Source organism: Aotus nancymaae, unplaced genomic scaffold, assembly GCF_030222135.1.
Source record: "Aotus nancymaae isolate 86718 unplaced genomic scaffold, 86718_ANA_hifiasm-v0.15.2.pri h1tg000016l, whole genome shotgun sequence".
Classification (NCBI taxonomy): Eukaryota; Metazoa; Chordata; class Mammalia; order Primates; family Aotidae; genus Aotus; species Aotus nancymaae.
In genome coordinates, this window is record NW_026988428.1 from 79,125,444 (window position 1) to 79,142,801 (window position 17,358).

General features: G+C 33.1%; 1 protein-coding gene and 1 non-coding gene across 7 annotated transcripts in view; both read right to left on the bottom strand.

The window, feature by feature from the left end:
- The window catches only part of EPS8 (EGFR pathway substrate 8, signaling adaptor), a 168,638-nt gene that overhangs the window by 44,781 nt on the left and 106,499 nt on the right, over positions 1 to 17,358 (bottom strand). For all 6 annotated transcript variants that reach the window (XM_012447669.2, XM_064377709.1, XM_064377710.1 and 3 more), the window contains exons 4-10: positions 10,418 to 10,485; positions 9,246 to 9,407; positions 8,968 to 9,117; positions 6,052 to 6,134; positions 5,358 to 5,494; positions 2,067 to 2,140; positions 721 to 847 (exon numbers count right to left, since the gene is read on the bottom strand). In XM_012447669.2, the coding sequence (XP_012303092.2) occupies positions 721 to 847; positions 2,067 to 2,140; positions 5,358 to 5,494; positions 6,052 to 6,134; positions 8,968 to 9,117; positions 9,246 to 9,407; positions 10,418 to 10,485 (801 nt within the window). The remainder of the gene's footprint in view (positions 1 to 720; positions 848 to 2,066; positions 2,141 to 5,357; positions 5,495 to 6,051; positions 6,135 to 8,967; positions 9,118 to 9,245; positions 9,408 to 10,417; positions 10,486 to 17,358) is intronic.
- Positions 11,267 to 11,368, bottom strand: LOC135275505 (U6 spliceosomal RNA). The gene has a single exon (XR_010343131.1). It is a non-coding gene; the product is annotated as a U6 spliceosomal RNA (small nuclear RNA).

Below are 17,358 nucleotides of genomic sequence, written 5' to 3' on the forward strand. Positions count from 1 at the left end.
ATCCATGTATTCACATGTAGAAAATAAAGCCAAAGGTCATAAGCTTGTTATATAAATATGTGCTAGAGAAAGATTTAGAAGTTATCTGTAATGAAAGGAATATTTATTTACTATTTTACATCTTTCCATCTCTACCATTTTGTCAGAGGAAGTATAAACTTTACTTTCATAATCTTAATTTTATATAGCTGAGGCCATTTTAAAAAGCTGAAATGCAGCGTACTTCAAATTTGTGCTTATGTGGCTTTGTATGTGACCTGAATGTACTGTCCAAAGTTTTGTGATAAAAAATTCAAATCTGTTGAAACTTTTAAATATTTTAATAAGTCATCCATTTTAACAAATAATATGGTTCTAGTTTATAATAAAATAAATCAGAATATAAGATGAATATAGCTATGTCTTCCTTTAATAGATACTTAATTTTACAATCACCAATGAAAACTACAGACAGATGGTCACTACCTGAATCTCAGAGTCTCTGTGATTTAAGTAAAACATTCCAAAATTTTTCTTCACTATAACTGACTTATAATCAAAATAGACTCTTCCCTGAGTTCATCTTACTCTTTGCCTAAATCTCAGGTGCTACCCCAAAACTGGAAGAGGAACCCTAGTCCACAGTCAATGAAGTTTTGCTATGCAGTTCATAAGGGCCAGAACTCTGTGTAGTACTGGAGTTCTAACCAGTCATTTGAAGATTAAGAAAATCCAACCTACCTCCTGGTCCTTTCCTTTTACTTTTCTTATTTTTCTTCCTTTTAGAAAGCTCAGAAAATGCTTCTGCTGCTTTTTGGAGTTTTGTGATAAAAAATTCAATGTCATCCAAAATGTGATTTAAGATTTGCTGAAATTAGAAATTATAGAATAAAATATAAAACAAAACTATTTTTGCCTTAGCTGTACACTGTTAGTAAATAATAGAAAGGTTTTTTAAAAATGAAATAATCCACATGCAAATTTCAAGTTTATTACTAATTAATTACAAGAATCAAACTAAATATACCTGCAGCCACCATCTGACATTTACATTTTTCTTTAGCTTACTTTTGCTCTATGTTCAATGTTATCAAGGAAGCATTCACAGTATCTACTCAGATTATTATTTTCAATTACTTTAATTTTCTCAGTGTTCTCCCACACAAAGTTAAGAAAAACATTCTAAACAACGTTTTGTTAGAAGAGCACGAGCATTTTTGTTTTACTGATAAATGTCCCAATAAAGCACTGACAATATTATTTCATAGAATTAAAGGTATACAGAATGTTGTGATAACCTAATAGCTAGTCTATGATAGTAAGCATTAATAAGTGTTTCCACATGACAAAATAGAATTAATGATGCACTATGTTTTCAGAGATCACTGGAATGATTTTGGTTACCTTATATACTATAGTCTTAGTTGCCGTTCTCCAGTATGTGTGAAACTTGACATTCTTCTAATTTAAGACTAGAAATTGGGGTTAAACTTTTAAGTATAAAATGTAATAGTATTATATAAAAATTGAATTCCAAATTTCAAATTCCTTTCAGCATTTGTTTCTCCATAAGCTGGTAACATGTGTAAAGTATAAAAAGTAATTACATTAACACCATATTCTATAACCAGAGCATTTACAGAATTCTCATTCTGTAAAGCACTATAGAGAAATGAAAACAAATGTAGCACTATCTGTTATAAAAGCATTACAATTTACAAATCTATCCTTTCAAAATGCCTTTTAACTTTTATCTTTTAGGCATTCTAACATACATTGTTAATAAATGCCAAGAAGACATATTAAAAAATATTTCAATTAAGAATTATAAACTATAATGAAAGAAAAATTGTACCATTCCTGAAATCTAATAATTCAGCGTAAGTTTCTATGTAAACTAGTCTACTACCTAAATACTGGCATAAAGGCAAAAAGTTAAGGAAAAAAATAAATCAACATGACCATCACTAGAAACAGAAAACATGGTTTCTATAAAACATCTTTAATTAAATCAACTTCATTTTCTTGTGAATTGTTTTTCCTCTTAAAAAAAAAGTCAATAATCTAAAGACGACTGCTGTACTTACCACATCTCTGTCAATTCGGGCTGCCATCATCTCAGGCGTTTCTTCCTGTTCATGATACTGCCTTGGTTTCTCAACTACAGAAAGGAAAGTCATAAGTCTTTGAATCTTTTACTCACACAATACCACTACAGTCAATTAAAACATAAAAATTAGTTAAAGAGGAGGACCATTTGCAAAAGGGAACATCTCCACTGGATACACAAGTCAAAACTGTGCTCATTGTCCATGAAATGCATCCTTGTCACCACTAACAGAAGCGGTTGGGCAGAGCTTAAGTATTGGTCCTCCTGCCTTTATGATGTTTATTTACCGTGTAATATCTGCTCTATTCTCTCTCTTCCCTGAGTCAGCTACCTGTAGAACCAACCTTAACTTAGCACCCTTTAATTCCCATACAAGCCTGAAATATAAACCAGCAGCTAAGCTTTTATTTCTCAGAACTGGTCAACTAAGTTCTAATACAACAGAACAGTAATTTTTATACATTCCAACACTGTGACTACAATAAAGCTTTGGGAGTTCTGACAGCAAAGTGCTTCTTAAAATTCTAGTGTAATTAAGCTTAAAACCCACAATGTTGGCCTCGTTAATTTTAAGCTACATGCTTTAAAAGCAGACAGGAATTTTCACATTAAAAAAATAAATGTCTTAAGACCATTCAAAATGTTAAGGCTGCTCAGTTGGCTAGAACATGATATTAATCATGAAGTTATTATCATGAACTCCTTCCTGGTATGAGTCAGTTAATACTACCTCTAAACACAGAGTTGTTACAAATATTTCACGGTAGAAAAAAATTTTTAAATATATGGACGGAAAAACAGAAATGAAACAACACAAATGGAAATACAAGTCATGATACATCATCATGACTCATGATGTTCAATACAGAGAACTGCAAAAAATACTGAAAACTTTGCTATTCTTCCTTTATACTATCTTTACCTGTAACTGGAACACTTGCCAACAAAAAAAAAAAGAAAAGAAAGAAGAAATCACTGTGTCTTATGAAACTTAATTAGCGGCTGTTAACTACTTTAAGATAATTAAAATTTCTATCTGTGAAATCTTGCCAGTTAGCTACTATTTTACACATGGATTAACTGCTACCTTGGCTGTAATGGACTGCCACAGAAAGTACTAAGTTGAGGTTGAAATAGCTACCAGGAACTCTATAGAGTTCCCAAAAAATATCATTTGGAGGGCACAGTGTGGAGGAGATATGGTATTTCTTGGACTCTGTCAGGTCTGAGACACAGCTAGGAACCCCAGTGCCACTGGTGTTATCCTACAGAGATCACTTTTGGAAGTAAGGGGTAGATAGACCTCAGGGATTCAAAGGAGGAACAGTTCAGCCTGAGTCAGCCAGGGCCTTCAGAGGAACCAGAAAGATACTCCTTTTGAGGTGCTTTCTAACTAAAAACCGGACTGGATCGAGGCCAAACCTGATATAATAAGTTTTCTGTTTGGTCTAGTAGTAAATTAGAAGTTCTGAAAGCCTTATCTCACTTAGTTTAAACAGATGACATTGCAGAAAATATTTCAGATAAAATCTAATGAAAGCTCAGAAATCCCTAGGGATAAATTCTCTCTTTGTTATAATTATATTAGGTTCTGCTGGGCACGCTGGCTCACGTCTGTAATCCCAGCACTTTGGGAGGCTGAGGCAGGCAGATCACGAGGTCAGGAGATCAAGACCAGCCTGGCTAACATGGTGAAAGCCCCATCTCTACTAAAAACACAAAAATTAGCCAGGTGTAGTGGCATGTGCCTGTAATCCCAACTACTCAGGAGGCTGTGAGGCAGGAGCATCGCTTGAACCCAGGAGGCAGGGTTGCAGTGAGCTGAGATTGCACCACTGTACTATAGCCTGGGCAACAAAGTGAGACTTTGTTTTAAAAAAAAATTATATTAGGTTCGACAAATATTTTTACAGGTTTGTTCAGAATGCCTGTAAAGGTGTCTTATCCTTCCTTTACTTCAGCACCTCTACATTGAAATAATAACAACATAAACATCCTAAGTACACAAAAAGTAGAGAATACAATAAACTACTGTCTTTTAAATACATTTTAAATACAAAACATACCAATAGAAATTTACATAATTTATGAAAACAGAAACTCTTATAAAATTAAACCACATAGCTCTGTTAATTAATTTTTTTAAATGAATGCATCAAAGAGTTCTTTTTTTCATATATTTGGTAGCTCAGCTTTTCCTTTAAAGGAAAAAACCTTTAAGAATACAAGAAACCTAAATAACACAGAAAACAATTCAGAAAGAAAATGAACTCAATTTGGCAAAATGAGAACCACGAATAATGCTTACTATTCTGTGGTAGGTACTATCATTAACATTATTTACTTTCACATTCACAGCAATCCATGAATTATTTATCCCCATTTTAGAGATGAGGCTGAAGTACAGAGAGATAACCTCCCAAGACCACACAGGTAGATCAGGTCTTGCTTCAGAGCCCAGCTTTTACCCTGCACATCCAGAGTCTGAGGTCACTCATTTTTAGAAATGAGTTATATTGTTTAACTACAGTGCCAGATAGTCTGTATGAACAATACTTTACTGGATAAAGAATAAGAAAGTTAAGAAGTCCCACTGGAGTAGAAGCAAAAGAATGAGGCTCTAGAGCTCATCAGATTCAAGCCTGCTGAATCACAATTTATTCATCCTTAAAATGAAGAGACCAGACAAAACATATTTTAAGGCATTTTTTAGTTATAAACATTTCAGATTCTAGTAAAATATTCTAACATAAAAAGTAACACTAAGTTCTACGCTGTAATTGCTTTTAAACAGAATGCCAAGGTGAAATGATGCCGCACACATAGGGCCCACTTGACACACTGCCAACAGCCAACCACTGTCCTGACAACCTTTCCATGAATGTGACAAACTTGTCCAAAAAGGCACTGTAGTTACAGAATAATAAATGGAAATAATTTGAAGTACAATCTTTAAAAAAACCTGTACATATTTTGGTACCCATTTTGATACCATCTTTTTAATTGTCAATCAAGTGAAACTTCCTCTCTTAGCATTAAAAAAATAATGATGCTAACCCTAATACCATATTTATTAAATGGTGGGTCTAAACACTTACAGATAATAATCTCAACAAAATTCCAGGCTTAACTTTCTTTTATCTAAGATTTGATTTTTTAAAACTAACCTCAAGCTTCAGTTCTGAAATCAGCCTTAGAATTTGAAAGCAAGAACTATGTCCCAACCCAAAGTAAGTGTTCAATAAGTATTAATTCTAGGAAGACTCACAGTCCCCTTGGTCAGCTGCCCATGCAGACCAGGCTGCCACCCGACTTCTAACATCCACCTGGCTGACGGTTCCAGGGGGTGCAGGGGCAGGAGCTCGGGGTGGAGGCGGTATACCAGGGTCTGCGTTGGAAATCATCCTTAAAAAGATGGAAACAAATAGAATTTTTACCATTTCTATTTCTATAACATATCAATTTTCTTAGCTTGTGGTACTAGTTATTAAAATTCAAAAACAACTGTATCAAGAGGCAATAAGGATTTCCTAAGCATTCCATATTATGCACATTTATAAATGCACATGAAATACAAAAAAAAAAATAGCTGTAAACTAGGCTGATTTTCTTTCTGAGTCTTCATGTGATTTGGAAGGGCCATGGACCAATTACAATCCTACTGTCTAGCTTGTCAATCCTATTTCCCTAGGATACCTTCTCTTAAAACGGCACACATCTTTCATGACCCTGACTTCCAACACAAGTGAAGCCGTATCAGACAAAAACCAACAATATGGAGAGAAAAGGAGTAAACACACTGACAAACTTGGGAGAGTAAACGTGTTGAGTCTACAGGTTATAATCTACAAAACAGAGTAACATACTTCCATAGAAAATAACTTTTCTAACCCTTTGGGGGGAAAAAAGCCTTAGAAACAAATCAATCAATTCTACCCCTTGACTTCTTTTAGTGTTTTTACCTCAGGGCATCAGGCCTCCTCTTCTGTTTCCCTCCTTTACTGTCACTGATTGCACTTTCAATATCTTCACTAATTAGGTTTGCCTGCAAGGAGACACAAGTTACCGGGAAGTTTATAGATTTTTCTGAGTCTTGATATATAGGTTAAAACAGAAAAAGGGATTGTTCCTTGTCTGAATCAATAAGTATCTTGATGCAAACAGTCTTTTCACAAAAATCTTGCAAAACATGACTTGAACTTTATAATGACAAGATTTTAAAACTGAAGAAATTTTTAAAGATTATCTTTAAAAGAAAGTATTCTTAAATAAAGGCAAAAATAGAAAGGATATGCACATGCTAAAAATAAAACTATGTAAAAACTCTCTAATTTGGGTAGAAATTAAGGGGTTAGGCACTCTCACACCTACAACAGAGTTCCTTCCCTTTCTCATCCTCAAGATCCATTGGATACCCATTAACCCAGCAAAACAAATTTTGGGTTTAAGGCAAACCCACCACACTCATGAGATAAACCCCAATACTAGGTCATACCTCTTTAAATAACCACTTTATTTTGTGACTTCAGGTAAAAGTTAACTTTCCGGAAATAATTTTTCCAACAAGAACATTCAATTGGGTTTTTCTTGAGGATCAACATGAGATTAGGAGATAAGGAGTTTTTGTTTGGTTGCAAAGTTTGTTTAGAGCCAGGAATTATTACTCTATATTAGATTGTTGATGAGATAGATGCACCATCTATGTTTGTGCCTTTGTTCTCTATAATTATGTTTCCTCAAATATGTATGTTGTATTTCTTTTACAGTAAGCATTGATAATCATAAAATTTGAGAAATGATCGAATACTTAAAAGAGCAACTCATCAGTTCCTTCTAGTTAATAAAACTGAGGAGTCCTTGTATGAATGGGCCTGGCCAGGGTCACATTGCTAGTTAAATGAGACTGCCAATGCATCCCACTCCAGTGTGACTTCCTAAGAGCATTTAGTTTCAGTAAGACAATACAAACATCATGTCAAAGGCTTTCTGCTACATAGGATACTAAAACTAAAGATGAAAAAAATATGTAATTAAATTTTTTTTAAATAGCCCCGAAACAAAAACTGAAGATGCCTGGGAATCTTCAACTTCATATACTGGGGCTATTATATTTCTAAGAAAAATTTTACTGCAAAGGTGGGCAGAAGCATTGCATGAAGTCCTATAAAAAGAAACTTTAAAAATCAAAAGCAATGTTGTACAATGAGCTATATAAAAGAAACTGTATTTTGCATTGCCTTTATATTTTTAACCAGCCAAGGGAATGTCTCATATGCGGAGTATGAAACTAATGAATAAATGCATATAGTGCTTAGTGGTATGTGAGCTTTTGGGGTGAGGACAAAATTATATTCAGTAAATCCATTTTGAATCCATTACCATTACCATTCCATATCAAATAAAGCAAGCCCTTTGTTCCCAAACTTAAAATCCAGAAACGTTACACAGCATGGTAACTCTTAGCTCCCAGGGGGGCTTTTTAGAGCACAAATACAAACATCAAATTTGAAATGTGTTTTAACTTAGACCTCTGGTTTATAAAATGTTTGAATTAAATTTCACTATATATCAAAGCAAAATACTCCCTTTAATATTTGTTTATTATATCTAACCTTTCAAAAATTATAATATACTTATGACTTTCAAAAGGCACTATACAAAAATCTGATGAATATCACTTATACAAATTACCTAAATGCCAGTTCTTTTCAAAGAAGATTTTTAGAAAGTCATCTATGATGTAAATCAAAATTAGAAGAAAATTATGAAATACACTGTTTACAGTCAATCTTACTTTATCTATCATGTTTAAATGTCAAAAAATATAGAAAAGATCAAGTGACTGTCCTTATCTCCTAGAATTTCTTTTAAAATAAAATTACATGGATATTTTATAATATATCATCAAAATGTTAAATGACTGCTTTGGCAAAGTACCAATTAACATAAAATGATTTCTCTTTCAAAGAAAACAACTCAGGAAATAAACACATTCAAGATTGAAGATAACTTCTAAGGTCCAATAAAGCATCACAAATTATAATCATTTGAAATTACACTGTACTTTCAAATAGAAACTTTCAGGAGCTAGCCTGTTATTACTGGTTCAACTATTTTCACATATCATTTGGGAATTACAAATCTTGAGCAATGATTCAAGCCACATAATTAAATGGTGAACTTTAAATCAATATCGTGGGAAATGTCTAAGTGCTTCATTGCAGTAATCCATGCTATGTCATTAGTGCAGAATAAATTAGGATTGCATGATTATTTATTGTCTACAAAGCATGATTTCTGAACAATCAATTTTTAATTATAAGGCACTTGATGTGAATTTAATATATTATCTATCCTTTTAAAAAATAAACAGAATGCATCTTATTTTTAAGAGACACAGTCTTATTCTGTTGCCCAGGCTGGAGTGCAGGGGGTGATCATAGCTCACTGTAATCTCCAACTCTGGGTTCAAGAGATCTTCCTCCCTCAGTCACCTGAGTAGGTGAGACTACAAGTGTGTACAACCACATCTGGCTAATTTTTAAAACCTTTTTAGTAGAGACTGGGTCCCGCTATGTTGCCCAGGCTGGGCTTAAATTCCTGACTGCAAGCCACCTTACAGCCTTGGCCTCCCAAAGCACTGGGATTACAAGTGTAAGCCACTGTGCTTGCCCCTGATTTTATTAATATTACCCTAATTTCTTTATTTACCTGCCATGGAAATCCTAAGGAAGATACTAAGGTATTTGTTTTCCTTATGAGTTTCTCAGAAACTAAAAATCTAGTCCCTAATATCCAGATATATTATCAAAATAGGTAATTCAAAAGTTGCCAGAACATCTACTTAAAGAAGAAAAAAAAGTTCACCATTCTTTTACCTTAACCTCATCACATTGGAAGAGATGAAGATCTGGCTTGTTCTGGGTTGGCTCTTTGCATACCAGGGCAAGAATTGAATCATAGCTGCATGAGTGCATCACAGCTTGGCAGTGCTGGATTGTGTTTAGAGGAAAATTCTCCAGTTCATTCTATAAATAAAGTAAATATTTTATTTTGTCAAATTTCCACCCATTTTCAAACAATCTGACCTGATTATAAACATTAACATTTGTGAGGCTTTCTTGAAAATAAAATAGTATACATTTTACAAACTTGCCTTTGATTCTAAATCAATCAGGCTCACAGCTCTGTCATCTACTTGAAGAATCATATCTTGAGTCCATACTTTGCCCTTGGCATCAAGCAATTTCAGCTTCCTTATTCCATCATCCACAGTGATCATAGCATCTTTCCGATCCAGGACAAAGGTAGTCAAGTGCTTATGATTCGCAAAAAGGAAAAAGATTTATACCACAAACACATACAACCTCTTAGCACACATTTTCCAAAAGAAAATCAAATTAACCTGAGGTCAGCTAGCAGAGAAGGACAAACACAAAGAACTCTTAAAACTTCATGACTATCCTATTGAGAGAATAAAGCCAAATTGGTTTTTGTTGAATAGAAGAAATGGCATTTTGACTCATAAGACACCTAAATCTGTTTCATATTGAGACATGTTGAACTACATAAACAATACGTAAAAACAAATTCTAAATAGCTTAAATAATACTCCCTTAAAATATACTTTTCCCCTTTTTTACACTCTATTATGGTTATTTTAATGCTGAACATAGCAGCATTTAAACAGCAGGCTATCTGTATGACAGCTTTAAAACTATGGACACCGATTGCAGCAACAGCATAATTCTAGTCTATAGCAACTGTCAAACTATTCAATCCACTAAAACCATTACTGAAACAAAACTGTTTAAATTTAATGAAGCATGTTTGAGGTAGGTAGAAAACTGAAAATAAGAGCAATTTAAAAATTACTTCCCTACTTAAATATTTTCTATTATAAGCAGAGGTCATCTAGTGAGATTCCAATCAAGAGCAAATATCTTAATAGATAGCAGAGCAAAAACTAAAAAAGAAACTGTTATTTAACTAGAACTAGTAATAACTTTAGTTACACTAAAAACTAAACTGTTCAATGAAACTATCAAAGGCTTAATTTCAAGAAGATTCTATAGTACAAAGTAGAAATCCTTATCCTATTTTAAATGAAATAAGAGTGGTAATGATAAATGAGTAGTAGTTATGATTTTAAATCATTCTTTATGAAAACAGACCATGAAACATCTGTTTTAAAAAATCTAAACAAAAAGGTCAATGCAACTTAAAAGACATCGTAAAAATGAAATAAAGCATAATTCTGATTTAACTTCCAATTTTTATGTTCCTCAAGGGTCACTCTAAATACTAGCAAACACCAAAGCATCTTACTTCAACACGGTATTGAGATATATCTGACACACTGCTGACACTGTCCCGTGCATAATTCTTCCTTTGTTCTGAAAGAGAAATTGAAAAAGCCATTATTTGTCTTCTAAAAGACTGAAGTTCATATATTGGTATCATGTGGCTATCTCTAAAACTAGTCTATCTCACATATAAATACAGTAGTTGACAAGTCGCCATTGTGTGGTGTATCTGAAAACACTCATTATTCACAGTAAATCTAAAAACCACAAGAAATTCTAAGTAATAGTCAAGAACAATTTGATCCACTATACATTTTTAGAATTCCAAAGGTTAACAAGATTGTAAATATTATAAGAAAAAAAGTTATTTTATCTAATTTTTTTTTTTAATCAGTTAGGGACCTACTGTTTGACAAATAGATTACAACTGGCTTATAAATTTTATCTATTACTGCACTGATATCAAAATACAATTGCAAATATTGTCATAGATACTGTATTATATGAGTTAGACTACATTATTAAAATAATAGGCTCTACAAGGAACATCTCCTTCACAATATCCAAACTGGGACAATGTTGGAGGAGATTTAAACCATGATTCAATCACACAGCTTGCCATTAAGTATTAACAGTTTTCACACATCTACAGAACACACAAATGTGATACTTAGTCTCAGAAATGTAAGTTGATAGGAAAAATAAGAAAGTCAGGTAGAAAGTTATTGTACCAAACTACTTAAAAAGCAAAAAGAAACCTTTAATTTTCTTTTCTGAAATGCTGCAAAACCAAAAAAAAAACATTAAAATATAAAATGTATGTGGGCAATATTTGGTATTTGTTAGTCTCTTTTTAAAATTTGTATTTTTTTAAAATATGGATCACTTGATGAATTTGCATGCCATCCCTACAAAGGCCACGCTAATCTCTGTATCATTCCAATTTTAGTATATGTGCTGCCAAAGTGAGCACTATTTGTTACTTTCTAATCAAGCAACTTACTTATTTGTAAATTAAGAGTTGCCCTATTTCTTCCAAACAGAATGCTATGATGAAAAATAACTTTAAGAGGGAATGATTAGATTTTTTCTTCCAGCTTTGGCTCTGTCACTAAGTAGGAAACTAAATTTGGACAAGACACTTAATGCCCTGGGCCTCAGCACCCTTACTGTAAAATAAAAGGGTTAAACAAGGCCAAACCTAAAGACCCTTAAGGTGTTAACATTCTGACATGTAGATATACCTTAGCTCTCCCAACAGCCTATTTTTTTTTGCAAATCTATTTCTTTCAGTTAATATAGATATTCTACAGTAGATAAGTTGTTTGAAAAGTTCTGCTGAACATAAAAGCAGAGCAAGTACAAAAATATAAAGTGCATATGAACATATGCAGACTCAGAATGTTAACACAGAAGTTTAAGAAAACTTTAACAAATTTTCATTGTACAACACATATGAAAGTAACTTTTCATTTATATTTACTTTTAAAATTTAGATTAAAATCTCCATATCCTTACAACAATATTACTCTGATATTCCAATACATTCCATTTTTGCTTTTGCAGCATTAAATTACTTAATAAAAACAGATGCACTACAAAATTCACTCTCTGCTACCTTTCTTTTTTTGTTTGGATGATGACCTGAAGAAGTATGATCCATCTGGTCCTACCAAAATAATGTCATCAAAAAGAAAGATCTGGTTTCACCTAAAATTTTCTCCTCCAATGTAACAAAACATAAACCTTCACTTATAGGACTGTATTCTATATATTTTTAAAAAGTGAACAACCATGATTTTTCTGTTTAGTTGATGAGGATTAATCAATGTGAGATATTAACACATGGATAACTGTCCTTGGGAGAACCATTATGACTCTTGTAATACAATATATAATTCAGAAATACATTTCACAAAAGCACATCTAGAAATAATCACTATTTCCGAGTCACTGGTTCACCATATTCTAACACAATTGTCTATGATAGATTCAGAGCAGGAGGGTTCTGCTTGCTTTGATCTGACCTTAGGACAGTAAAAGAAATGACAGTGGCTGCCATGACACCCAGTCATGATATGGCAGCTCCTGCATGTTCAAATGCTTGTCTTTCAGGTAAGTGACTGGCAAATACAGTTGAAGATCTGAAATACTGTGTGTTTCTACTTAGACATTCTCATTATGAAGCATTAAGAATTTATCCATGACCACCCAATTTCCTAACACATAGTTTCCCAATCCCACAGAAACATAATATAAAGAAATGGAAAAAAAACTATATGATAGCATTTTAAACAGTATGACAAAAACTGATCACTCTGATTGCCTAGAAGATATGGGATCATTTCTAATATTCCAAATTAAGAACCCACTTTCAGAATTCCTATGCTGCTCTCTATCCTAAGTTGCACAATAAATAAGTAGTATAAGAAACTACCTTTTAGAGATCCTAAAAATGTATAAATGCCACAAAATGCATTTATAAATAAGCTAGTAGTTCCAGTGATTTTTAAGTCAATGCACAAATAAAGGTTAATATTAACATTTTAATAGGCAATTTTGAAAGAAATTTCCTAAAAGGTAATTATAATACATTTCTTTTTTATGAGAATCATATGTATTCACAAGAACTGGTATAAATAGTAATTAGCTCCTAAGCTAAAAATCTTACCAAAGCCTTAAAGCAGTATAAAAAGCCTAACTAAAATCTCTCGACACTACTCAAGATGAATCCTCTAATGAAATTCAACACTTTTGCTAATAGTGGTTCTCATCCTTGGCTGCAAGATAGAATGAACTTTATAAAACAGTGTGCAACTCATTTACTATATACTATCTCTTTAAGCAGAACATTTTCCTTTCCAAATTAAGAATGTAAATATGGTCAAATGGTACATTAAATAATAAATAAATGAATAAATATGGCAGTAGGGTTTTAGGTTTCTACTATTACAAGCTGCTCAACTCCCAACATAAGAGTAAGTCTATTTCCCCTTCTCCTGGCCCCGCCTTTCTCTCTCAGATCAATTAGAGGTAGGATGAAACTTACTTGCCTATAGAACCACTGATTGTGTTTCACTATTTTGCCTATTAACTTTTATGTCATGGCCCAGAATGTACAACTCCAAACAGACAGAATTAGGTGAATTCAGTAACCAATGATGAAAAATCTTTACATACAACTTTAGTATTATACACTATTTAAAAATTGATATTCAACTCCCACATCAGAAATACTAAATTTAGGTTTCATTTAATTCTTTAATTAGTAGAACTACAGCTATAAAAAGCATCTAGATGTTGGTATTCCCTTAATTGTATTGCTGTTTATGCATAATATAACAATATTTGAAACAGCTAATATTCAGAAATACAGCTAACATTTAGAAATTTCTTTCTCTAAAAATAAAAATCTTCCTTAGAAAGTAAGGATTTGGCCATTAACAAGAAAAAAGTAACATAAAAGCAGCTGCTGAGTATTCCTCTCTCTAAATAAAACAATAGATTAGAGCTCATATTACTTTATACTTTAAAAAATTTCAAACACAGTAAAGGAGAATTCCTTTCCCACTAGTTTAGCGTCTCAGTATATTTATTCCATAGAGGAGAGATGCTTAATGGGAACCAGCAAGGAGCACTGAATGATAATTACAAGCTCTCATTATCAGGCAACTACAATCACAGTTTGACAAATGAGTATCTGAACCAATATACCATTACAAAAAATAAAATCATTTCTTAAAAACTACATTATTTAAGAATTAATTTTATTGGCCTGTTCAACAAATTATTAAAATGGCTTATTTCATGAGTTAAAAAGGAGCTTTAACATTTTCAGCTAAGTTGGGAAAACTGCCAAACTGTCTTTTTGAGTCACCTGCTCTGCCACATTCTATCAAGCTATATTTTTGACTCTAACATTTAGTTCAATTTCCTGATACTCTTTAATGAATTATAAGCCATTTGCGTCTTAAGAATTTCCCTAAAAAACACTTTGTTCTGTAAAAAAAAAAATTCAGTGTTTTCTCCAAGTAAAATACATACCGTAAATAATAAAGATGGGCAAGAGAGAAACAGGTTTTAACTCTTAATTGCTACTTGAATGTGTAAGAAATTGCTTGGGCTTTAATTACAACAATTAAATAGAGAGACTAGCTCCAAACCAAGATCAGGAGGAGCTAGAGAGAGACAAGAAGAGAAAGCAAGCTAGGTATGAAAAGGACAACATATAGTATGGATATGTTGAAAAATTCAGAAACACAGCTATGAGAGAGTTGAATCAAACACTGTGTAGAACTAAAGTTCATAGTGAACCCAATTATACACAAATTCACTATGCAGTTAATAGGTTACTTATACTCAGTTCTTACCAGCACCTCCTTGAGAAGAAGAAACAAAACAGTAAGAACATAAATATATTTTTCTATTTGTTAACATCACAAAGCAGGTTAAACTTAAAGTTAAAATAAGACTTAAGGCCAGCATGGTGGCTAACACCTGTAATCCCAGTACTTGGGAGGCCCAGGCAGGCAGATCACTTGAGATCAGGAGTGATCTCAAGTGATCACTCCTTGACCAGCCTGGCCAACATGGTGAAAGACTGTCTCTACTAAAAATACCAAAATTAGGTGGGTGTGATGGCACATGCCTGTAATCTCGGCTACTCAGGAGGCTGAGGCAGAAAAATTACTTGAACTCAGGATGTAGGGATTGTAGTGAGCTGAGATTGTACCAGGGCACTTCAGCCTGGGTGACAAAGCAAGACACTATCTCAAATAATAATAATAATATAATAAAATAAGACTTAAAAAGGTACCTGTCTATCATACTGATCCAATATTATTTGTCTGCCCAATAATAAAATCTCAAAGTTAACTGTAGATGTTGGTAATGACAACTAAGTACTACTAATTGGTAATTCAATGAAATGAGTTTTCTAGAGATAAAATGACTTTAAGCAGTTGGTAATTTATGAAATGATCACATTCCAAATTAAGCAATATCTAATTTTAAAAGAAGTTATCTTTCTAGAAAGTCCAGCTATTCAGAACATAGCATAACACCTACTCACACTTAAATAAATGAAATTCTCTAGTGTTTGTTAGAGATGTCACCATGTCTATACATTAAAATGTGCATCTTTTAGCCTACAGATTCTAGTGGAAAAGACTCTCAAATCCCCACTTAGAACCTATTTACTAAGAACATTTTCTATCTGGTTTCCCAGCCCATTGTAGCAGAAGCCATGCTAGAAGCTTGCATGTTACAACAACACGGAAAAGAAACAGGCTTGAGACCCAGTCGCATGGAAAAAGCAGCCCTAAATATTCAAAAGGGAAATGAGCCTGAATGGTTTGGTGTAAAGGTAAGGAATGCAGCCCCTGAGTTTCACAGCCCATAAGCTAATGTGAACACACATGACCCTTTGTCACCAAGAAGAGATTACAGCTGCCACACCCGAGGGAAGGGAATATTTAATATACTTTACAAGTATTTCCCTTAAAAACTATTTTAGATTTCAGTGCTTAAAGACTCTGACAAACAGCCTAGCTGAAAAAAATATAAAATTTCCAATATTCTGATAACAGTAACTAAATAAAATACTACTGTCATGAGACAACTGGAGGAAAAAGAAATTAATGTTTATCTTCCTAAGTAAGTGTTATGGCATCAGGAACTATAATGATTCAGACTCTTTTACATGCTGGCTTGGAAATTTCTTGTGTAATAATTTTAAAAAGACAAAATAGAGTTATTAAAATTGCAGTATATTTCATTATTTTCCTTGAATAAATTAATATGTCCTCAAATAAGCAAATTTATTGTCCTATACAAGCATAGTTCACAATACATTTATACTATTTATTAAAAAATATTTCTAGAGCATTATAGGGAGTGATATATGGAATATAAGTTTTAAAATATATAATGAAAGTTACCTCTTGATTCTATCTAAGTATCTCTATAATTAATTATCTAACATCATTTGGAGTTAATATCAAAATATTAAAATTGAGAATCTAGATGAATCTGAGGACCCAGGACAGAAAGTGACTCTCCAGTACCACTCTCCAGTCCCATGATAAGGTCATTACTTCTGTTTTCTCATATAATTTACCACAGAATTATTATCTTTTTTTATTTTTTAGATGAGGAAACTGGGGCCAATCATTTGTGAAAAACAGCAGCCAATTGGTAGCAGTACTGTGATTCAGATCCTTCGGCCTGCAAAACCCCTGCTGCCTCTCTGAGCACATTCAGTAGAAGCAATCTGGGTGGCCCATTATGATGTCAGACCTGAAAAGTGTTCTCATGAAAAACTCTGCATGAAACTTCAGATAGAGTGTCTAGACTGTGGTCAGTGTGTAAAAAACAGTGTCAGTCACTGTAAACATGCATGTTCCAGTGCACAAAATAGTATCCTCATATTACAAAGATGTTCATGTACCACCCATTAAGGCAAATTAATTCTTGGAAGATGTTTTCAACTCGTTTAAAATTGTAAAAGGATAAATTTTAAATAAGATGCACAAACTGTGAAAAAGCAAACTATATCACAAATCTCTTCTTTACTAAATTTTCAGTTAAGAAGAGACACTGCTAGCACACACTAAGTTGCAGATGTGGTTTCTTTCCTCTAATATCCACCACTGTCTCTCAACACACTGCACAAAAACACACACATAGTGCCTTCTCTCTGAGAGTTCTTAGAAAATGCCTGTGGAATGGACAGACGGATGAATGATAACGGAGAAATATGTTCATGTTTTGAAGATACATATAATCTCTTCTTGTTGACAAGGGTCATGTGTGTGTACATTAGCTTATGCGCTGTGAAACTCAGGAGCTGCATTCCTTACCTTTACATCAAATCTTTCAGATTCATCTCCCTTTTGAATATTTAGGGCTGCTTTTTCCATATGGCTGGGTCTCCAGCCTGTCTCTTCCATGTTGTTATAACAT